At 36.7% G+C, this 24987-nt stretch overlaps 1 protein-coding gene across 1 annotated transcript; it reads left to right on the top strand.

Moving 5' to 3' along the window:
* The first annotated feature begins 1061 nt into the window (after positions 1 to 1061).
* LOC117375157 (MORN repeat-containing protein 4-like) lies at positions 1062 to 24837 on the top strand. The gene is made up of 5 exons (XM_033971416.2): positions 1062 to 1192; positions 1890 to 1961; positions 15484 to 15598; positions 17142 to 17251; positions 22462 to 24837. The coding sequence occupies exons 2-5, from the start codon at positions 1895 to 1897 to the stop codon at positions 22605 to 22607; spliced, it is 438 nt and encodes a 145-aa protein (XP_033827307.1). The 5' UTR covers positions 1062 to 1192; positions 1890 to 1894; the 3' UTR covers positions 22608 to 24837.
* The last annotated feature ends 150 nt before the right edge of the window (positions 24838 to 24987 follow it).

Below are 24987 nucleotides of genomic sequence, written 5' to 3'. Positions count from 1 at the left end.
GTACTTATAGAGTTCTTGAGTGGGATGTCACTTCCAGATCCAAGAGAGGCACAATTTAAATGATCAAATTATATTTGACGTGTAGGCTAATCACAAATGTTAATCATTCATTAGAATTTTTATATATTATCTATATCTATTTTTAACATCTTGCCACAAAGAAGCCAAAATACTTTTGTACAATGTTATTTGTTATTGTATAAATGTCAGACCACAGCTGACAGTAAAGATTAGGACTGCTCAGATATTTGAGCAGTTTATGCAAATTTGAGGTTTGTTTACATTAGTAGAATCAATATGGCCGCCGGTGATCACGTGTCTGGCATGAACCAATGTAGAATACTTCATCAAGTTAAGACATCATCCATCTTAAAAGTTTATCATAAAGAAATAATAGACTAAGGGATTTATTATTCAATGCCAGGATGTTTCAAAGGCTAACTCAGAATGTCACGGGGAACTTTTACACTTACACAACATTATTTCGTGACATTCTGCAACAAGTGTCCATATTACATTTATGGTAGCGAATTACATTTGCTCTGATGAAAACTGACAGCTTCCCGCTCAGAAGTGACAGGACCTGAGTTCAAACCCATCCTTATAGGTCACCTTGACTTTTTCTCTTTTTTCTGTCGGTTTTTAGTGAATTAAACGGTTATTGCTTCAGAATCCATTTGAACACATTACAAACCATCGTCGCCTCAGTGCAGCTGTTTTAGCGCACGGCAGTTCCATAAATCAACTTCCATAAAACTCGCCAAAACGCAGGACTAATCACCAAATTGAAACATGAAATGACACGCTATCATTAAAAGCCACCCTGGTGTGGTTTTTATAATCCTACAGAGACAGTAGCGCGCTCATAAAAGCCAAGGGTGAGTGCCGTAAGGCGGGGAGCACTCCGGCTAATTAAGTCGTTGAACCTGCTGCCCTTTCAAAGATGTCTTCTGCTATGAGACTGGACAGCGGACTTCAATGGCCAATCACAACTGGTCTTAAGTGCACCTGGAACTACAATAACCAATGAGAGCGTCGCGTCTTATTTTGACAACCCGGAAGTTATGTTCGGACTGCTAGCTGCTACCGAAAAGGCTAAATAATCGCTGAGAAGAACAGAAATAGTTGGTCCGTGGTTGCGTTTATGGGAATGCGGGGAGGAAGGGAGCGGGCTGGCGACTGAAAATCACAGGTAACGCGTTTTGTGAGCGTTTTGGGGGCTGTAGGCGTCATGCCGGTGGGATGAAAGGGATAAGGCAGAGCCGTTACTGTGGCAACATTACATCTCCTCCTCTCCATCATCTGACAGCGGCCACGAGCATCTTTTATACCAAATAAGCCGAATAACACATTTTAAATATGACTTTTACAGTATTTGATTGAGATGATTAAAGCACAGGAATATCATGTAATATTGGTGTACTGTCATGGACGTAATTTAGTCTAAAATCATAATCGTTCCACATGTCAGCTGGTATACTAACATGGGATTGAACTAGGCCACTATTATTAAATTGCTAAATTATAGCCAAAACGGATATTAAATAAATAAATATATATAATTTAGAATTTAGATGATTATTTCCTTGGTGCAATCTAATTTATCTTGAAAAAATGAAGAGTAAAAAAAGTATGATTGTCTTGTTACACACACACACACACACACACACACACACCCATACACCCACACATAGTTTGTTTTAAATGTTTTTTGCTGTGGCAATGGCCCTAATCTCTCATGATATTCCTGAAACCCATGGATAAAATAGTAGATAAATGGCTGACATTCTTTTCACCATCTTAACTCCTCTTTATGTGTATGTAATACAGTATATACTGTACCCATTGTTATGCATATTATAACTTATGTTTATGTGTTATGTGAACAGGATCCATGACCCTGACTCGTGGATCGTTCACTTACTCCAATGGAGAGGAGTATCATGGGGAATGGAAGGAAGGTATGTCTCACTTTTAATACATACATGAATACATTATAATCTGTGGCCATGGCGCTTAGACTTTAGGAGATCTTCAGTTCTGAAAGTCTTCAGTTATGTGGTGAAGGGAGAGTAAGATAAATAAATTGGTAATATGGCAAAGTTGTTGTTTTGCAAGTAGACACAATTATACTAAATTCATACCGTAAAAACAGCTGGAAATTCAAAATGAAAAGAATAGGAATTTTTCAGTGTGACCAAATATATTATTTACAAGCACAATATTGCCCATTTTATGAATTTCTAAAATAATTAATGAGATGTTAGGTAATGCAGTTTTAAGTGCCTAGCATCATGGACATTATAGTTGCTCATATTATGATCCGTATTTGTTGCCCTAATTTGTATTTCATGCTGTCGAGGCCAATTATTAGTACTTTAAATTTTTAATTATAGATGCATCCATGTTTTATCAAAAGATAAAACATAATAAATATACATGAAATTCAAAACATTGTTAAAATTAGAGATTCTTTTGGCCAGACAAACTGAAGAAGGCTACAGGAAGTAGCCAAAACATGTAAAGCAGTTTAAAACTGCAACTGATTTAAAAGAAACTAAAATTAAGACAGTTTTTGTTTTTTTTCATACAGTTCAGTAAGTACAACCACCATGTAAAAATACATGTGTTGACATCATATTCTCATATTCCATTATTGTGACTTCAAACTTCAGCTTCTGAAGTGTGGGTAATATATATATATATATATATATATATATATATATATATATATATATATATATATATATATATATATATATAAAAACTAACTTATATATATATAAAATAACTAACTATAATAACTTCTGTCTCCTACACAACTTCTCTGGTTTTTGTTTATAAGAAAAGGCTCTTGTGAGAAGTGGAGGGTGGCATTGTTCAGCATATTTTATCACTTTAGATCATAATGAATATTTTAAAGATGCTAAATGTGTGAATGGATTGTGCTATACTGTATGTGTTTTATAGAAAATTCAACAATAAACCAATTATCAGAAAAATCTATTGGGGGAAATATGCATTTGACCCATTAGTATCGCTACTACTACTCAACTCGCATCACCTGTCACCTGTTCACCACCTTGATGACCAAAACACCCTACACGAGCTGCTATAACCCAGAACTAACCCAGGACTAACCTAGGATAAAGCCAGGACTAATCCAGGACTAATCCAGGACTAACAGAGGACTAAACCAGGACTAACCCAGAGCCACTGTTATCACAATTAAAAAAGGCTAATTTTTTCATACACTTATTTTTAAATAATGTTGTTTTCAGTATTGATACCTGTTCAAATGAATATAGTTGTATAGAGCAATTTTTTTCAATGGAATAAATCAATCTACTATTATAATGTGCATATAAAGGCTTTCACTATATCTATCTATATATGCGAGGGTCATTCAATAAATAAGGTGAATTTTTTGGTATAAGGACTTTTAATACAGTTAGAAGCTTACTTTTTTTTTTGTTTTGTTTTGTTTTACTTGTTTTTCACATGGATTTAATTTCTTTTGCAGATAAAAAAAACTTTTAGAGTTTTGGCGATTGACAAAGATGGCCAACCAAGAAGCATGCTCCAGGATGGAACAGCTGTCAGTTATCAAGTTTTTGGTTGCTGAAGGGTGCAAACCCGTTGAAATTCATAGGAGAATGTCAACTGTGTATGGTTCGATCACCTCAGGAGACCTCACTTTTGTAGGCCTCCCAGGCCTGCCTTCATCCTTAACACTGCTCCGTCCTTCTTTAAACAATTTAGCCACTTGTAGACATTTTTTGGCTGAAACATGTGGCACCATACACAGTTGACATTCTCCTATGAATTTCAATGGGTTTGCACCTTCAGCAACCAAAAACTTGATAACTCAATCCTGGAGCATGCTTCTTGGTTGGCCATCTTTGTTAATCGCCAAAACTCTCAAAGTTTTTTTTTAATCTGCAAAAGAAATTAAATCCATGTGAAAAACAAGTAAAACAAAACAAAAAGTAAGCTTCTAACTGTATTAAAAGTCCTTATATCAAAAAATTCACCTTATTTACTGAATGACCCTCATATATATATATATATATATATATATATATATATATATATATATATATATGAATGACCCTCATATATATAGATATAGATATAGATATATATAAGCGCTATGTTTATCATAGTCTTTTTAAAATGCCTTTTTTCTTTGACTGTAGCACTTTTCCTGTGGTTGCCGTTTTCTACAATCGCTGTCGGCAACAAAAGTGATTCATATGTTGAACTTCAGTTGTTTTCATATGTTCATCTTATTTCAAATGCAGAGGGAGCTATTAGCACCTGAGTTACAGAAACATACAATGTAAAAGGTGTGACAGGTGATTTCATGAAAGACTATGTTTAAGACCCTTAGCAGCGGAGAGCCAGTGGGAGTTACAATCTGTTTAAAACCAGTCTATTCTTTGGAAACAGATTGTGTTTAATGAACTAATATGCAGAAGGATGCGGCACAGTCATGAAGCAAAAGTAGGGACCATATGCTGCACCACACAGAAATATCACTTCTCTGGACTCAACAATCAGGAGGAGACCCGAGCAGAAACACCAAGTTTGGCTCAAATGTTTGCTATTACAAGAGCAAGCATATGGAAGAACAGTAGGCAGAGCAAGCTGCTGGATTTTAACAATAGGTGGATTGTTTTGAAGCATTTTGTGATAATAATAGAAAGCAGTTTGGATGTAACAACGCATCGGGATTCAAATCAAATCCATTATATCTTAAAGGCTACAGAGGGTACTAGGACTGCACAATTTTACGCTTTGTGAGAAACATCTAATTACTTCTTTTTTCTTCTTCCATCTGGTCCCTACTACCTCTGTCACACCTTGAGCCAGACCAAACATGAATGTGCAATCAGATTTGTTTATATCAGCGACTGATGTGACAGAAAATAGCTCATTGGTCACCTATCATTTACAAACTAAATCTAATTTCTCTCACGTCAAATTAATAGAGTTTAGTGCTTCGATACTTTGTTTTGATATGGATGGACCATGTGTATCCCTGATTATTTAATCCACCTGTCAATCACACTCAGGGAGTCACCAGTGACCAGACTCACATCTTTGTAAAGTATTGGAGAAGTGTATATTCTGGATCCCAGGTAAACAAATAACATACAGTGTGGGCAAAAAAAGTATTTAGTTAACCACCAATTGTGCAAGTTCTCCCACTTAAAAAGATGAGAGAGGCCTGTAATTTTCATCACTTCAACTATGAGTGGCAGAATGGTGGGAAAGAAACCAGGAAATCACATTGTAGGATTTTTAATTAATTAATTGGTAAATTCCTTGGTAAAATAAGTATTTGGTCACCTACAAACAAGCAAGAACTCTGGCTCTCACAGACCTGTAACTCTTCTTTAAGAGGCTCTTCTGTCCTCCGCTTGTTATCTGTACTAATGGCACCTGTTTGAACTCGTTATCAGTATAAAAGACACTTGTCCACAACTTCAAACAGTCAGACTCTAAACTCCACTATGGCCAAGACCAAAGAGCTGTCAAAGGACACCAGAAGCAAACTCGTAGACCTGCACCAGGCTGGGAAGACTGAATCTGCAATAGGTAAGCAGCTTGGTGTGAAGAAATCAACTGTGGGAGCAAGTATTAGAAAATGGAAGACATACAAGACCACTGATAATCTCCCTCGATTTGGGGCTCCACGCAAGATCTCACCCCATGGGGTCAAAATGATCATAAGAAAAGTGAGGAAAATTCCCAGAACCACACGGGGGGACCTAGTGAATGACCTGCGGAGAGCTGGGACCAGTGTCCCAAGGCTACGCACTACACACACTATGTCGCCAAGGACTCAAATCCTGCAGTGCCAGACGTGTCCCCCTGCTTAAGCCAAGACATGTACAGGCCTGTCTGAAGTTTGCTAGAGAGTATTTAGATGATCCAGAAGAGGATTGGGAGAATGTCATATGGTCAGATGAAACTAAAATAGAACTTTTTGTTAAAAACTCATCTTGTTGTGTTTGGAGGAGAAAGAATACTGAGTTGCATCTAAAGAACACCATACTTACTGTGAAGCATGAGGGTGGAAATATCATGCTTTGAGGCTGTTTTTCTGTAAAGGGGCCAGGACAACTGACCCGTGTAAAGGAAAGAATGAATGGGGCCATGTTTTGTGAGATTTTGAGTGAAAATCCTTCTATCAGTAAGGGCATTGAAGATGAAACGTGGCTGGGTCTTTCAGCATGACAGTGATCCCAAACACACCACCCGGGCAATGAAGGAGTGACTTTGTAAGAAGCATTTCAATGTCCTGGAGTGGCCTAGCCAGTCTCCAGATCTCAACCCCATAGAAAATCTTTGGAGGGAGTTAAAAGTCTGTGTTGTCCAGCAACAGCCCCAAAACATCACTGTTCTAGAGGAGATCTGCAGGAGGAATGGGTTTGACTTCTGTCATTGCCAATAAAGGGTATATAACAAAGTATTGAGATGAACTTCTGTTATTGACCAAATACTTATTTTCCACCATAATTTGCTAAGAAATTCTGTAAAAATCACACAATGTGATTTTCTGGATTTTTTTTTTTCTCATTCTGTCTCTCATTGTTGAAGTGAATGAAAATTGCAGGCCTCTCTCATCTTTTTTAAGTGGGAGAACTTGCAGAATTGGTGCTTGACTAAAATACTTTTTTGCTCCATTGTAGATTTAGAAAAAAATATATTGTAGTGTTATGAAAAAAAGATTCAAATACAAGAAAAACACAGATGTTTAGAAAATACTTGTTAACTTGGTTAGCATTAGCAACATCACAGCTAATCATTATAATGACACTTTTCAAAGCCGTAAAAACGTGAATAGAATATTAACCCCATGGTTACATTAGTGAGAGGTGTTAAAGTGGTTTGGATCCATTGGAGGTTTGGCTCTATTTTTACCTCCTGGAACTGAACTCAGAAGAGGAAAAAGAGTGATCGTGTGAGTGAGAAACAGGGGCGTTTAATTAAAACCTCCTGAAGTCAAACGCTAAAACAAACGCAAAGAATGTCACAGTTATTCTGGACCTGGCGGATTATTCACACCTTTATCAATGATCTCTAACCTTTTCCCCAAGACTTACTTTTATGAAAATGGCTCAGTTACTTGTGCATTGTGACATTTATTCAGTTATTTATGAAATCGCAGGCAGGACACCAGTTTATTTTTGTATTTATTTATTTTTTCTCAGATTGTAGGACACCAGTAGCGTGGAATGGGGAGAGAGAAGGTAGAGACATTCAGCTAATGGTTGTGGCAACCACATATCAATCACATATGTGCCTCTACACCAGCGTCAGTGCAGCAAAACTCCAATTTGAAAAAATAACAATGCAACTGTATTGCAATTTTTATTTTGATTAAACTTTGCAATTCACAATTTCAAATCGGTTTTCAGCTCACAGTGCTCATTTTAAATTTGAGAGAAGACATGCTAAACTAGTCTGTTTGTATAGGTCTGAATTTTAGGATTTGCCTTTTTTCCCCCATAAAAGATATTTCATTTAATGCAGAGGGCATGCATTTCCTTTATTCCAGTGCTGGTGTTGCTAGATTAAATGCCCTTATAATATCAACAACAGTTTCTTGAGTTATCTTGAGACAAAAAGAAATCTATTCAAAATACTAACTGGCTCATGCGTTTAACATCTGCTTTTATAAGAACACAAAAATCAAAGATATTGGGATTAAGTCTTTCTGTTTGCGTGGGAATCTTTGGGGAATTGGGTTGTGTTAAATAAGTAGCAGCATGTATTGCTCCTCCGTCTGTTTCATTAGCCTCGAGCAGCTTTCCTCTGGGAGCACAAAGCGTAACATCTTTTACCTATAAATTATTTCAAGTTTAAAGAATTTAAATTATCACTGCTGACTTCACTTTTTCATTTGAAACTTTGTTGTAAAAAGAACTGAGACTGAATTTAATTTAAATAACATCAATCAAATACATTATAGATCAGGGTGTTGTGTTTGAATGCTTTTACAGCAACACGGCTAAGGTCTATACATTCGCCTTGAGGTTAGTGCATGTTTAATTGAATAGAGTAACAATGCAAGCATTTACCTCAGAAATAGCAGATTCCCCGTTTGAGTCCATACAGTGGTTTGTGACATTTTTCTTGTGCAAAATGCTAGTATTTTTGAAATATGCTGCTGTACTTCATTTTTATCATGTTAAAAAAGTGAAAAACAAAACTAGTTAAAAAGATTTGCAGTGGTCCAAAGTTATTCCTCACTTAACTTATGCATGCTGAACATCCTAATTATTCACCTTGATGAGTTTATTATTACGTTTGACAACTTTCAGAGACCAGAGCTGAGTTTTACCATTGTGGTTAAGATAATAACAACTAGTATGCTAATGTACACTTCCTGACAGTATAATGCTTTATAATTAGCAAACCGTACACAGCAAACTTATTCTGACTTTAGGAATCGTTTTTACAATATATCTGTACTGGAGTGGGACAAATTTTGTTTCTTTTTCTTTTTACATTTTACAAAACAAAAGACATTTCTGTACATTTCTGTCTTTCGTGTTGTTGCAATATTGATTACTGCGTTGGCCAATAGTATGATAGTGATATTTTTGTGTTATATTGTACAACCCTAAACCAAACCAGTCCTATACTATTGACCCAAGCTCTACAGTGACATACTGGTACTTGTATTTTGTTTGACCCATGGTCTAGTGCTGCTGCTGAGTCACTGTTTGCACACAAATACAGGCGTGTGTGTATATGTGTATGTGTCTCCATCAATAATTCAGCAGCGATCAGTCCCGGCCGCCCAGATCCTCTTACAGGAAGTGCACACAAACACTCCGGACGTTTACTACTGCGGTCTCTTAACATGGACGCATTACCGCCATCGATCGCCATCACAAATTCAGCTAAACCGTAATTAGCCCAAGACCATGACCCCAGCGCAGGATTGGGCCAGATTACAGACGGTCTGAGGAAGACAATCCCAGTCCCTCCCCTCACTGAAATTGTACGTACTGTAACCCACTGTATGTAGTTCAGTGGGGGTGGGGTCTAACACAGCCAAATAGGAAGGACAATGTATGTTAAGGGTGACCTTGGAAAATCTGCTTGTCATGACTGCAATTATTCAATTCATTTTTGAGCATAACTTTTTTTTCAGAAAAAAATTTGACTAAATAAAATAAAATAATTATTTATCGTCCCTGTAGGGAAATTTGTCCTTTGCATTTGACCCATCTTTCAACCCCTCTGGGATATCTCACCTTTTTTGTAAATACCGGTAGTTTAATATAGAACAAAGACAAAAAAAAAAAAAATCAAGAAGACAGTTCCAGCAATAATCATGAACAAATAACAAAACATGTAGAGATTGAGTGCATTTGATATGTGTGGAGAGTAAAATATAATAACAATAACAATAGTAATAAATCAATATACTACTGTTTTTTCACACTCTGAATCTGATCAAAATTCCCACATGGGCTTTTCCCAGTCCTGCCTCTTTTATATGCAGCCAAATTGTCATTTTTTTGTGTTGGATATAAGCCCAGATTGGCTCACTTGTCCGTCCGTATCGAGTTAATGCCATGGCGCTCATTTGAAAGAGTGGAATAGCGAGTATAGCAGAGTCTTGTTGCACTGAGGGGAGATGGGAGGGGGGCTTTAAAATGGAAGCAGCAGATTTGATTTGGGCCAAATCTGTAGTCCAAATCTGGCGTGAAAACCCCAGTGAGATTAGGAGGCAGAGCGGTAAGCCCACACAGACAGATGGGCTGCCTAATTTACTTTATTAGCTCAGAGCAGCAGTGTGCCACGGTTGCCCTCTATATATGATATTGTTAAAAAGAAAAGAAATTAATTTGAGCAAAACTTGTCTTGCCCCAAATATCAGTAGCTCTAATGGTCAAAATAAATTAGCTTCTACTGCCAGCATCTAATTATAAAGCATTATATTGTCTGAGAAGCAGGAAGCGTGTTAGCATGCTAGTTGTTGCTAGTTGCATGTTGTTAGCTTTGCCACGATGGCAAAACAGAGCTCTTGTCTCAGACAGCTGTAAAAAGCTCTAATAACTTCATCACAATGAATAATTAGGATGCTCGGAATGCATTAGGTATGTGAGTATTGGACCACTGCAAACGATTTAAAATTAACCATACTTCTGTCTTTTTTATTTTTAAAACAGTAACAATCTGGCACAGCACCCTTAAGCCCTTAAATGAGAACGAAGGTCTAAACCAGGACTTAGATAATGACTCCCTACAGCTCAGAATCACACATCCATTGTCCCTGTACCACATTTGGAGACGCAGCGCTGCAGTTTACCGAGAAAACAGCAGGACGGTGCGCACAGAGGGCGGTGTGCAAAGAGTGAAGACTTCACACAGATTTAGAGGATTTACTTTGAGCCTGAGTCAAGTGATCTGACACCGAGAGGGCAGAGGAGCCCAGAGGAGACCTGAGGGTCCTGCACTGCTGAAATATATGACATGTTCTGGACATTTTAGACTATACCTCTTAAAGCTAAAATCATCTCTGTGATAAGGGACAATCTTTTATTTAAATATAGAATTCAAAATTTCCATTCCCATTGAACACGGATTAAGCGTAAAAAATCACGTCAAATGCCTCTACTTGGATGCTTACATTTTTTTAATCACTCGCTTCATTTGTGCATCAAGGACACTTGAGTTTGGGAATTTGATCACGCAAGTAGATTCGCTCTGTGTGCTCCGTGTACTCCAGAAGGATCAACTGCGGCTGTGCGATGTCCTCTGCTTCTGTTGTTTTCATTTTGAAAAATGGCAGACTTGGTCTATGTTATGGAAAAATTACAATAAATAATCCATTTGCGAAGTCTGAGTGAGTTTTGAAATACAAAAAAGGTTTATTCTACTTTACAGACTGGTAGCCTTGCAGTGTCCCAAGTCTCTCTGAGTCTCTCCCCTAGAGCATCTCTCTCCCTGGTCCTTAGTCTCTCTGAGCATCTGAGCTCTGAGTATTTATACCAGAATGACAAAGCTACATACATTTCAAAGCAGAGTGACTTTTGTTTCACACCCATAAGATAATGAACTTTTACACTTAGACGAGTAGAACAACACAGAGTTTCTTGTGTGATGGAGACAGAGCCTTCACATATATTAATGTCTGGTCTGTGTCTGACAGACTGACACAGACCAAATGCATTTAAAGACATATGATAAGAATATTTTCTTCACAACATGATATACTTGCACAATTGCATTTTGTTACCATCTAATATATAGGTATATATTTACTGAATATTACAATTTGACAATAAAACAGACCTAAAGGACACATATGTATGTAAATGATTTGAGATATGATTTATTTTAAACCTGTAAACCAAACTATTCACATGACAATAACAACAACATTATATAGATCTTATGTCACTATCAAAACACAGTCCCTGATTGGTTGACGTGACATAAATAGACGCAGATAGTTCAAAATAGATGCAGACAGTTCATTCACGTGCTCCTCCAAATCCAAGGCCATGGTTCTCGACCTGGACAAAGGGGGCTTGTCCTTTCCAGGTGGCTGGAGAGTTCCTGCCTCAAGTGGATGAGTTCAAGTATCTCGGGCTCTTTTTCATGAGTGAGGAAAGTGTGTGAAAGAGTGTGAGATTGACAGGCGGATCGGTGCAGCATCTGCAGTGATGTAGTTGCTGTATCAAACTGTTGCAGTAAAGAAGGAGCTGAGTTGAAAGGCAAAGTTCTCGATTTACCGGACAGTCTATGTTCCTACCCTATGGTCATGAGTTTTGGGTAATAACCGAAAGGACAAGATCGGTGATACAAGAGGTAGGGTGCCTGGGTGCTCCCTTAGAGACAGGGTTGGAGCTCACCAAACTCAAATTTCTGATACCTGTTACATGTGTGTATGTTATTGTTTACTACTAGATTGTTGTGATTTTCCTCAAAATGTTTGATATACGTGTGAGGTTTAGGCTGTGAGCTGGACGAGTCGCTGACAGGCGCCCTTCGTACATTCGTGTATGGGTCCTAATAATTACAGAACACAGAAAACATTACAGCATCTCATTTGTAATCTTTATTAAAGGTGCTGTACCTAATTCATACAGTCTTCAAAATGTAAAAAAAAACAGAACTATAGTTCATTTTAAACAGTTTATAGTGGTCCATACTTATTCCTCACTTATTGAAGCATCTGAATTATTCCCCACGATGTTCATAGGTGCTTTTCATAACTCTCAGAGGAGAGACCATAGTTTTGCTGTCACAGTAAAACTAACAACAACTAGTGCACACTTCCTTATTATCTGATAATAAAACACTTTATAATTAAATGCAGACAGCACACTGCTTTTTATTTTATACCTCGAGACCTGCTCATAGTTGTACTGGGGCAAGAATAATTTTGCTAAAAAAAATCTGAAAAAATCTGTTACCCTTGGGTAGGATGATTTTTTTTTTTTTTCAAATTACTTCTTGCACAAAGAAACCCCCTGTGTCTCACTCTCACCTCTCTTTGTAAAAGCGAACAGGAAATTCTCATCTTTTAGCACCAATGATTAATATTAACATTTTAAATTGACAAAATAATTTCACTTAGTAATGAGTTGCCAATTTGCCTTTTGTCAAAATCACCTTCTGAACGTCACACAGGTTTAAGCAGGTCTTTTTCACCTGCTCACTACAGGCTGCTGTCGTTTGGTAATTATTTCATGTCATTTTTGATGCCACTGCTGTTCCTCCGACACCTCGGCTCACTTCATACTATGATTAATTTGCTTCATTTGTCGCCTTTGCAAAGAGACAGAGAAAAATCTGTAATTTTTCAATAAAGACACGTGCGATGTCTTTTGTTAGTTAATTACATTTTCATTTAGGGATGTCAAGATTAATCTGTTAATCGATAATTGTGAATATAGAGGTCACAGTATAAATTAACAACTTAGAGGGAGCGTTTTCACACTCATCTAAGTAACTTCTTCACTTCAGACACAGATCTGGGAAGGTAACTTTAAAAACGTTGATGAAATTCAGCCTTGTTTTGCTGAATTTTTTGTTTTGTTTTGAATTCTCTGTTTTAACCATAACCTTCAAGCTGTCAAGGTGAAAGATAGTATTTTTTTCTTATATTTTTATATTTGTCAATGCTGCTGTTTTTGTGAAGCTCTAAAGTTATATTTTGCTGTATTTTTGATGGACTTCACTGACCTATATATTCTTTTAAAGTTGTACATTTGAAATTCTTTTATGTTTTAACTTTGCATCTCCACAAAAACAACTATATCACATTTCAAACAAATGCCAAACTGAATTTTCTTCCTGCTGTGCCAAATATTACTTCAGTTTTCATCATGTCAACTTAAATGTATGTACATTTTTGGTGGATATTTTTGTTATTGTTCTATTTTCATGCATGTCACATTTTGAAACAATTCATTTGGACATTTCAGGCCTCTCGGGATTTCACGTCGACTGCTAGAATCGGCTTGAGTACTATTTTATCCTCTTATCCTAAATATATCTTTCTTTTTTAGACGATTATGTATAATAGTAAATTTATTTGGTTGCCAGTTATATCTGTCAGAATGCAGCATGGAAGCTTTAACATCCTGTAGTGTTTTTTAAATACGTTTTGATCTAATTTATTGCTTTTATTTGTTTAATTGTATTAGTATGTTAGTTTACAAAGTGCTAATGGAAATGTGAAACTACCTTTTGCTATATGCATTGGATTACCATGTGACTATTTTTAGGATGTGATCAACAGGTTATAGAGCTCACGGCCGGGTCATGGGTCGTCCCTACTTTACAACTCTAACGCAATGTACATATACTTCTACATCACCCACACAAACAATCTACACATCAAATGAAAGCTACGGCACTTGTCTTTTTCAAATATGCAAACCAATCACCACAATGCTGACAGGAAAGACATTTTTACAGAAAAGCAAAAATTTGGATTTAGACTTCACTTAGCTTTGAGGGCTCTGGTCTGGTCAAACTTCAACATATTCCCAGAAAGTTGGTCTCATTTGTTCCGTACAGGTGTAGAGAATATAATACAGTGAAGATTTTATATCCACAAAATAAGTTAGATCCTTCATGTCCAATCTGCTGCAGGAAAGTATTCCAAACGTGAAATCTGCTCCGTCACATTTTTGCATTTCTTTTGGCAATTTCAGGCGTAATAAACTTCAGGCAGTGCCAACTTTGCTTCTCAATACTAAAAACACATGTTGGGTTCTAATAATAATAATAATAATAATAATAATAATAATAATAATAATAATATGATAAAATGAGTGTAAAAATCTAATTTTCATAGATATTGTCCTCAGACTTGAAATATGAGGTTGCCAATATTTTCTGTCAAGATATAGTGTGTTTTTCTCCCCAGCTCCCTACTGCAGCTTTCATTTTAACAACAAACAAAATGTAGGAAAGGATGAGTGTGTTCCAAAGTGTATAAATGCTTCCCAGACATACTTACAGTGAACCTGACACCTCTGGATAAAACTATTGGCTGTTACCACTACAAAGACCACAAACCTGTGTATACTGTATACTTCTGAGGTCATCATTTTAATTTGGAGAGGTCAGAACAAAGGCAATTTCACCAAAATGCACCCAAATTGTAAGGGGTTAACAACATTTATCATTTAGATCATAGGACTGGGCGATATTGCGATAACAGTCAGATTGTAATGTGTAATCGTATCTCCTGAGACGATATGCAGGTTTGGTCAACACGAATCATTAATTTCCTCTTGAATGCAGCTTAAACACAGACACCTCCTATTGGCCAGCCTCAGTAATGCTCTGAGTTGGTGACAAACTGATTTTACCAATTGCATTAAATAGTGAACATTCAGAAGAAGCAGATGACTTTAGTTACCTCTTCTACCTTCTTCTAACTATAATGATTTTATATGAACTGCGATAAAAATCTTGATATGCCTCCAAGAAAATCGTGATATACATTTTTTGGTATATAGCCCACTCTTAGATCGCATAAAACATAAAACTCAAGCATAAACTTTGCCTTTTTCTTTCTATATATCCATTTTTATGTGTTATTATTACATACTGTAAGTAGTCGCAGTACAGGTTCATTACTCTCATATTCCTTCACTTTGAGACATTTGTTATGAAGTACCCATCTCCACCGCAGCAGCCGAATCATCAGCCACCTCAGCGCAAGTTGCTTATTCAACCCTCAACGGCTCAAATCTGATGGTATTACAACAAAAGTAACAAAAATCTCCTTACTTTTGCACACACACCACCAAAATATTGTTCCAGTTATCGTTTAGTGAACAATATACAGCATTTAACCTGACGGGCCAATCTATAGACCCCCTTCATCTGTACCTACACCAATCCTTTTCTTTTCAATAAGCTACTCATTGCACCAGAGTAATATTCAGATCATTGAGTGGCTAAACCTGTCGTCTGCCCCCCCAGGTCTGCGTCATGGTTTGGGTCAGCTGACCTTCAGTGATGGGACGTGTTTCACTGGACAGTTTGAGAACGGTCTCTTCAACGGCTGTGGCATTCTGCTCTTTCCAGATGGATCCAGGTTTGGGCCACACATTTTTTTCTAGATCAGAGCTAAAAGCAGAAATGAGTTTGTCCCTCAATATATTTCTAATAAATCACATTCACGTGGCACACAAAAGAGTCAATATTTTAAAATGGAGCCCAAGCGCAGGTCGGTGTTCTACGGGAGAATTGTTTTGACCTTGTTTGTAGCTAATATTTCTCTCACTCGTCTTCACTGCCAGCACAAAATAGTGAAATGATTTTTTTTCACTATACCTTCATAACATGACAATAACATTGGATCATATTGTGTGATTAGATTTCTGATTGTTCTGCTAGAAAATTAATAAACTAAATTTGGACCAAAGTAAAAACAAATAATCACAAATTATTCTATCTCCCCCATGGCCCCTGCCCTCCATCTGAAATTCTGACAACAATGTGTGTAAAATGAACATAACCTCTTCCTTTGTTTGAACATGATTTTAAATTAGCATTTCTTTGTTTTATTTTCTCCAAACTTTCTCCTTCAGTAAACACCTCCCTCTTAGCGATGAAATCATGTTTTGTTTCTTCTTTAGCGTCAGACTCCGAGTTAAAAAAGGTGTCAAAAAGTGGTGACAGGTGCCGCCTTCAGAGAATAAACTTTGGCGCACATAAAGAAAAAAAAAAGTTTCTACAATTAATACAAGACGTAAATAACTCCTGTCTTCACCGCGCTGTTTTCAATGGCATTTGCACCTTTTGATGTGCGTTTAGTGCTGCCATGTTTTCAGCCTTGGTTGAAGACATTTTGAAGTTTGAAGTTTAACATGTTTGAAGTCATTTTCTTTTTATCAAATATGCTCTCAAAGGATATAATTGGACACAAGATCAAACTTTTAACCATGTACACTGCAAAAACTGAATAGATGAGTTAAATGTACTTGAATTCAAAATGTTCAACTTGATTTGACTCGAGTTATTGTGTTAGTCAAAAACAAATGATCCCTAAACCAACTATCTGAGGAGGGCAGAGTAGCCAATTTAGCATTTAAATGAGATCAACAATACTTTAAAATGTTATTACTCAAGTAGAAGTCAAAAGTAAGGGATCCAAATAATTCTTAAGTAAGAGTATTTAGAAGTATTTGAGAAAAACTACTTTTCAGTACTGAGTAACACCGGATTCATGAAATTTGAGCTAATGTAATCGGACAGACAAAATGTGAAATCAGATTTTGGTATTTCGTGAGAATAGACACAAAAGTTACTAAAACAAATAAAAAAGTAAAAGTAATAAAATTTCAGTAGTATACTATAACTTTTTTGGAGTGTGCATTTCATGATTTTTATGGTTAGATCTTATATAGATTTTTTTTCTCTTATGTACATTTTAATAAAAAGATAGTTACTTAAAGAACCTTGAAACCCTCTATCTCCATCACCACCATACCATCTATCAAAAAGATTGCACTCGCTTCTTCTATTGAGATTCCTTACGTTGATAGGGTTAATGCACAAATCTTGTTGAAACTTAAAGGCATTCCTCTCTCCTCCAGCACAATGGTCCATTTTTATTTGAGTGTTTCTCGTTGCAGATACGAAGGTGAGTTTCTGCAGGGGAAATTTCAAGGCGTCGGTGTGTTCACTCGATTCGACGGCATGAGGTTTGAAGGAGAATTCAAAGGAGGATCTGTGGATGGATATGGTAAGAATGTATCCTTTTACATACACCCCATTCACACATAGATCCCAGCAAATTACCTGGTACAAAATGCCAGAACACTCAGTAATGACCCTCTTTCACACAATCAACAGTCCCAAGAGCTGCATATACAAATATCTGTACTGGGGCGACACAAATTACTTTATTACATGAAAAAAGTGATACATCGCCTTTAACTACTACACAGTACAAACCACTGATGGCACAATATGTTTTTTAACTCTCCATCAGAATTCTCCATCTCTTATCGGTGTTCACTGTTGCATGTAACTCTTCACCTTTTTAAAATTCAAATGTTACCAAACAAAGTGAATTTAAAAAGGGGTTCTTATGCAAAAATAGTTTTGCCCTCATCAAAAACATGCCTGAAGAGGTTTTAGGTGTCATTCATGTTTAAGTGTTTTAGCAATCTCTTCTGAGAGAAGCCTCCTTACGGTTCTGTGTAATGCTCCGCTCATAATCTTACGTCATCCATGCTCCCATACGACAATTCCCCATAAATATACAAATGCATGTTATAAAACTGTACACAAGCACTTGACAAACCTGATGAGATGTGCAGTAGTTTCAATAGTGGGATGCACGCTGACCGTATTGTGATAGCGCTCTGGAGAGCAAAGGGAGCGCGGGCTCAGAGCATCAAAACTGACAGCAAAACTTACAAAACATGGTAATACGTTGTTTTTTGCGAATACAATGGTCCCTCATTTATCAAGGGGGTTTTCTGCTCTAAAAACAACCCGCAAAGTAATCAGCTTTATTTTTTTACAATTATTATATGTTTTAAGATTGTAAAACCCCTCACCACACACTTTATACACTTTTCTCAGACAGGCATTAACATTTTCTCACGTTTCTCTCTTGTTTAAACACTCTCAAAGTTCAAACCTTTGTACATTACATCCCCCTTCCTTGATGATCACTTTAAATGTGTTGTTCCGTTGAGTCCAAAGTGTTTCTGAAATTTGTCGGTGCAGAACGTTTCATCGACATTGTGGGTTTTGTCGGGGAGAAAACTTGCAAACACACAGCACTTTAGAGTCACACTGCCATCCGACATTTATGTAAATTTGGCTGAATGCATTCTGTACTGTACAGGAGACACAGCACCGAGGAGATTGATGAACAATAGTCTACAGTCCCTTAGCCAATCAGGACGCAGAACACAACGCGACTTTATCCCCTGTATTTTCCATATAGTATTAGTGCCGTCTTACTGATTGGCCCCCTCCCCCCTCCAGCTCGTCTTCATTTGAATTTTTTGTCTTTCTAATGTGTCCGTAACCAGGAAACAGACCTCCACAGTGAACTTCCATCAAAATCACTTGAGACGCAGCCTTCTTCACTAATCATCATCATCACTCACCAATCCCCCGCTCTGACGATGATTTAGGGGCTTGTTTTGGTTAGAGGTGAACTTCATGCAAATTACAACTATAGAATAAGCAATCTACTAGTCTGTATGAATTATAATGTAGGCCACTGTGCAAAGGTTTGAAAGTTTTATGAAAGTCTGTGAACAAAGAAAGACTCAGACCTCCTCAAAGGTGTTATTCCTGCCTCACAATGGTGAACAATAGAGCCCAAACCTGAACTTAAGAAAAGCGCAGTCGTCTGCTTCTTCAGTGGTACATTAAATAAGGAAATCTACAAAGAATAACATTCATATACTTAACGTATAGTTTAGAATCATTATTCTATCCTGCATCTGTGATATGCAGGTCCATTAGCCAATCAGAAAAACACACGGTCCATTCTGGTCAACAAACAAGCAAAAATAACACAGCCGGGGAAGTGAGCATATTGTGTGCGTATTCACTGGCCTCACACTTGATGCGTCTCACATGGTTCATGGTGCAGTATTTGTGGTGAATGATGTGTGGTATATGTGAACAAAACAGATCCAACAGTGAAGTAAACAGAGCTAAATCTAGTTTGTAAGAATGTTTTGTGAATAAGGCCCATTCATAAAGCTGTGTAGCTAAAATCCTGTGATGTGAACCTTACTGCATAGTGAGTCCAACACGTGGAAATAAAAAAATGTAAACATATATTTCTGTAGATAAAGCAATGAGCTAATGCATCACAACTATAACTTTTCCTGGAGTAGTATTTTGCTTGATTGATGCTTTTTTGAGGAATCTCATGCAGTTCACTCCCCCTGAGTGGTCACAAAACCACTTGGTTAGAATTTTCTATGTTCTAAGAATCTCTGCCATCAAATTACATTCATTACAACTGCAACACAGTAACATTAAGGGGTGTTTTTTATTTGCTAATAATGTTTTTTTTCCTCATGGTAATTCCCTCTGCTGTCAGCAGATTAAGTCTTAGAGTATGGGTCCAGTATGGAGAGTACCCAAGCAGGAAAATAACAGGTTCATAAACGTTTTAAGCTCCAAAACATGAAATGCCAAAGCAAAGGTACTCAAGAGCATGTTTAAAGTCTAATGACAATATAATTTGTGCATAATATGTGTTTTAGCACAACCACTTCTTTGAGGAGAGAGAGAGTGACAAAACCTAGCCAAAAAAAAAAAGAGGTGGTTTGAGAAAGGAGCCAGAGGCTATAGTTATAAGGAAAGACTATCCATCTTTCAACAGACATGGGGGGCTTAGACGTTATTTATCAGTCATTTACAATCTCATCCTCAGATCTACATCAAAGAAAGAAAACTATATGGTTATCCAGTATGCTGTGAATGGGAAATTAGGGGCCTGAACGATTATGCAAAATATGAGTGAGAGACAGTTCACACTGTGTAGTCCAAAATTTCAGCTCTCAACAGATACTGTAAACAGTTAGCTGTGTTAGTTTCAATGTAGTTAGTTTCTGCACTCTGCCTGGAAACTTGTGGGTCACAGCCTTATATCTGTCAGAACTGAAGAAGCCACTTGGATGGGTGGCAAAATGTGTTCATTCCAAAACATTTGTGTAGTTGACAATTAAACCTGGATGCCTGAAGGAATTTACAGTGAACTCCATGTGTAATAAGACAAACTAATAGATATTCTTAAATTGTTACTCCCTGTCTCTCATTTCTTTGCATTACTTAAATATTCACAGTAGAACACATTCAGGTGAAAAAAAAAATTATTGTACAGAATGAGACTGAAGCTTAAAAAAAAAAAGTGCTGTTGCTATATAAATTAAGAAATTAAAAAAATATATATTTTTAAGTCTTATAAAAAGGAATCTGAAACCCATGAATAGCATCTGATCATGATTTGATTTCTTCAGTTCCACCTGATGTGAGTCTGATTTCTTTCTGATCGTTCATACCTGTGCAGGTTTTGACGAGGAAAATTATACAAAAAAGGCAGTGTAGCAAAGACAAAAATGTGAAAGATTAAATCATTTTAGTTATTTTAAAATGTATTGTGCTTTGTCTTCCAAGTACAAGAGTTATCCAAAACCCACAGATGACACATGTCCCCAGGTGTTTTTGATGATCACATTCCTCTTGTGCTGTAAACACAGATTTCACTTTGAACATTACAATTTAAGAGATATTTTCTGCTATTGCGACACATGCAACAAATAAGAGACTGTGATTGCATCAGCAAAAAACATGTGGAAGAAGTGATTTGCTGTCAGTCCCAGACCTCCTGCAATCAAACAGAACGTGTGAGGGACTGACTCCAGGACAGGGCACTCTTTTGGTGAAAGGGGAGAAGCTATAGTGAGGTTTTCATGACAAAAATAAATTCAAATGTTACCATTTTTATTAAAAAAAAAAGTGCAGCAGCGACTAACAGAACATAATTGTCTATGTAAAGAAACCGTTTGAAAAACATGTTACCACAGAGTACGGGGAGCGAAGGTTCAAATAGCGATCTGATCTGGACCGGGTTTAAGCTGAGGACTATAATGGCCCTTTGAAATCTTAACTGTAGTTTGAATGACGAAGTCTCACTCTGTACAGGTATTTTGCGTTCCATGGAGCTGCTTCTTTGTTCTGCCTCTAAATGCTGTAATTACTTTAAACATAGTCAAGTGTTAATTGTGATTTTTTTTGGTTGCTCACCCCTGCGGTGTCCTCCTCGCACTGACAGTAATCAACACGTTTTTACCCTTTTTCTGGTAAATCTGTCAGATCAAAGATGAACTATGTGTTGCTGTGACAACCAGAAGCTGGTTGTAAAAATAGATGATAGTCTAGATGAATATCTTCATCTAGACTATAGAATATAAGACAATGGAGAGAAAGAGAGGAGGAAGAGGAGATACAAATAGAAGGAGAGAGAGACATTAGTGGATTTGTAAAAAGTAGTAAAGAAACTACTCAAGGGGTTTGTGCTTTTTTGTTGAAAATCATTTGAAACACCTAAAGTAATCCAGTAGATCATGAACATGTCCGTAACTTGCAATGGAAGAAGACTTAATGTAATGAGTTAAAATTACATTTTTATATTGAGGGGTTGTTACGTTAAAATTTAACTTCTAACTTCAAATGAACTGTTCTATAATTGTATGTATAGAGAGAGTGTAATGTGTTACATTTACCTCTGTGTGATTGTTGCTGCTCTTTTGTCTGTCCTGTAAATTGTTTTATATCAACCTACCGAGGGACTGAAGATGGAAATTAGCCACGTTGGCTATAATCTTATATTTATTTGTTCATTAGTATGTGCTGTCCCTTTACAAATAAATAAAATAAGAATATAAGAGTGCCACATTAACCGAATAGATGCATGCGTTTAAGAGCATACTGTGAAACATTCCAGGCAAAGAAATAACATCTCCATGGAGACAAGCAGGTGGTGGACTCACGACCAGAAACATTTTTGTTCTCATGTAGGTTTTCTGATGGAGGGTCCATCACCTGCTTGTCTCATGAAAATGTTATTGCTTTACCTGGAATGTTCAGCAGTATGGTATAATAAACTTAAACAACTTTTATTTATTCATCCATGATGCATTTTTATTGCCAAAAATACTTGGTTTGGTGGCATCACCTGCTTGTCTCCATGGAGATTTTTGCCATTTCGTTGAACAGTGTAGGTAAAACAGCAACATCTCTATGGAGAATAGAAGATTATGGACTCTTCAATGCAAAACCTACACATTGCCATCATCCACAATCACCTTGTGAAGGCATCAACTAGATTCAACATTTGTTCATGCATTATGCAAAATCATTTACATATTTACATTCTTATCACTAAGTAAAGTCTTTGTTTTCCTGCAGGAGCTTTGACCTTCTGTGACTCTGGTCCAGGAGGGGTCCATGAGGGTCTGTTTGAGTCCAGTCAGCTGACTCGACGAGAGGCCTGCCCCACTGTTGTCCAGAGAGCTCAGGCCGCCGCAGCCAAAGCACGAGTCCTAGCCATGTGAACAACCGCAACTCCCACAATGCACCTGGGCCCCTCACCTCCTACTATGTGCTCTGGGTTTGAACCACACTATGAAAAATGAATATATACAGTAATTAAAATGACTTGAATTCAGAATTATCTTGATTCCCCCCTTTTTAGACGTATAATAATTAACCTGATATGATAGTTCTAACTTTATAAATCTTATTTCAAGTGTAATTGTCTTACAGTACAGTATGACATATGTGTAGGATACACAGTGTTGGGAAGTAGCTGAACTCATGTACTGAAAGTATGTATTCTGAACACTAATTCTGAGTATGTACATGTACAATACTTGGCTGTACTTGATCACCCTATTTTGGCTTTGAACTGCGCAGTATTAGCGAGAGAAAGAGAAAACGCCGCTCTTGCTGTACATGTGTATGATTTCTGCTTTTCTAATTAGACATAAATGAATGCATAACAAACAAAAACATTATATGATATGTTTTACCCTATAATATAATGCAACTAGGTTTAAAAGAAGTGTTCAGTATTCTGTAACTAAATACATACAAGTATTCTTCCCAGCACTGATGATACAATTCAACTTCTCAAATCAAGATATATGTGGTGAATTTAAGTCAGTTTTAATACCTATTCATTTTGTAGTTCTCTCATTGTATTTATGTATTTATCATTGCTTGTACTTGCTTGTTTTCTGCAGCCATAATGTGAACCCAAAAGACTGACTCTGGATCAGCCGTGCCGCGTCAAATTGGTGCTAATCTTTTTCAGGGTCCAATTTTATGGAACAAATAACAAATGTTTCCCAGTGAGAAAGACTGGAGGTTTGGATCGAATATATTTAGATAAGATTCATGGGGTTTAACTTCCTGTTATAAGCACCTTTTTGAGGACTTTTGACCACTGAAAAGACAAAATCATTTGTTTTAATTAATGAAGTTGTGGTATGGTAAATGTCCCAATCCCTCTCCAAAACACATCGATATGTTGTGAATTTAAACCTCAGCTAACAAAGAAATAATTATCAAAGTTAAAATGACACAAAATTGCGACAAATTTGAATGTATTTTAACCTCATTAGACAATTTACTTAGAAAACACAGACAAGTTAGGTGCAACAAAGACACATGTCAAGAGGAGTTTGATTTGTTTATATGGAGAAGGAGAGGCTGAGGAGGCTGTTAGTTTTCCTGCTGTGGTGAAGAGTTGTTGCTTATGGTTTAAAGTGGACGTTGAAGGAGGGGAGAGAGAATGCTCTTATAGTGTTAAAGACAAGTAATAGTAATGTTGATACTTTAATATAGTTTAAATGACCTCTTAGGGGACAAATACAAGTGATTGATTGATTGAGGACACTGTGCTACAAGAGTGTGCGCACATGAGGAAAATTAGTTGAGTTTGAGTTTTTAAGTGTTAAACATTTGGTGAGGACAAAACACTGGGAGAGCTTTGGCTTGTTACACCTCTTGAGAAGCTCTAGTTCCAAAAACAGTGAGGCCGAAACTGTGAAGTGGATCACACAATTTATTTACTACAAATGAGGTCCAAATCTTGTCTTGTCTTGGTCTATAAACACTTCAATTCTAACTTGATTTTGATACTTGAAGACTATACAAGTTTCAATACCACAATGATGATAAAAACTGATATTTTTCACATCTTAGTGTAAATTTCAACACAAAATAATAGTTTATTTTTGGTGTTAGTTCAAGATCACTTTAAAACTATTCAGAAAGTCAAATGTTGCCCTGTTTTTACAAATGTATTCCCAGTGTCGATCGTTGTTGAAATGAGATTCTTCCAGTTTCAATTCCAGGACTTTCTGGGTATTCATTCTTGGCAGTCCTAATAAACACAAACAGGTAGATGCATGCAATTATTGGAGATCATTTTGGCGGCTTTTTAAGTATTTCTGGAACAAAACATGTTCAATACAGCTTGTCTAATTCTCATCTTGTACCGTGTAAACTATAAAAAGCTTGTACTCGTAACGTAAAGACAATATTGCAGACACAAGTTTGTCGTTTGACGGCTGGAAGAAAATACTTTTGTAACTAATTAATGAAGAGCAAGATTCAAAGGAGTAATTATTTTCAGATATGTGAGAGAAAAGAGTAGAAAAAAATGTTTATTTGAAAGAAATTAAAAGTTGATTACAGAAAAAGAAGTAGACTGTGGATCTGTTAATTAAAATTTATAAAAGCTCAGTCTATTAAGGGGAAGGTGAAGAGAGCATTGAACCGCAGTGTAGATCTGAAGGATGTTATGCTTCTATTTATTTAAAGGTTGACGCTGTAACTTTTCTGGCCGTCAACTTGTCTCCGTGGATATCCTTTTGCCTTGCTTGGAATGTCTCACAATATGGCATTAAATGTCTATCTATTTAAATG

Source organism: Periophthalmus magnuspinnatus, chromosome 1, assembly GCF_009829125.3.
Source record: "Periophthalmus magnuspinnatus isolate fPerMag1 chromosome 1, fPerMag1.2.pri, whole genome shotgun sequence".
In the NCBI taxonomy this organism is placed as follows: domain Eukaryota; kingdom Metazoa; phylum Chordata; class Actinopteri; order Gobiiformes; family Gobiidae; genus Periophthalmus; species Periophthalmus magnuspinnatus.
Note: the sequence above shows the minus strand (reverse complement) of the source record. Positions and strands in the feature narration are given on the sequence as shown.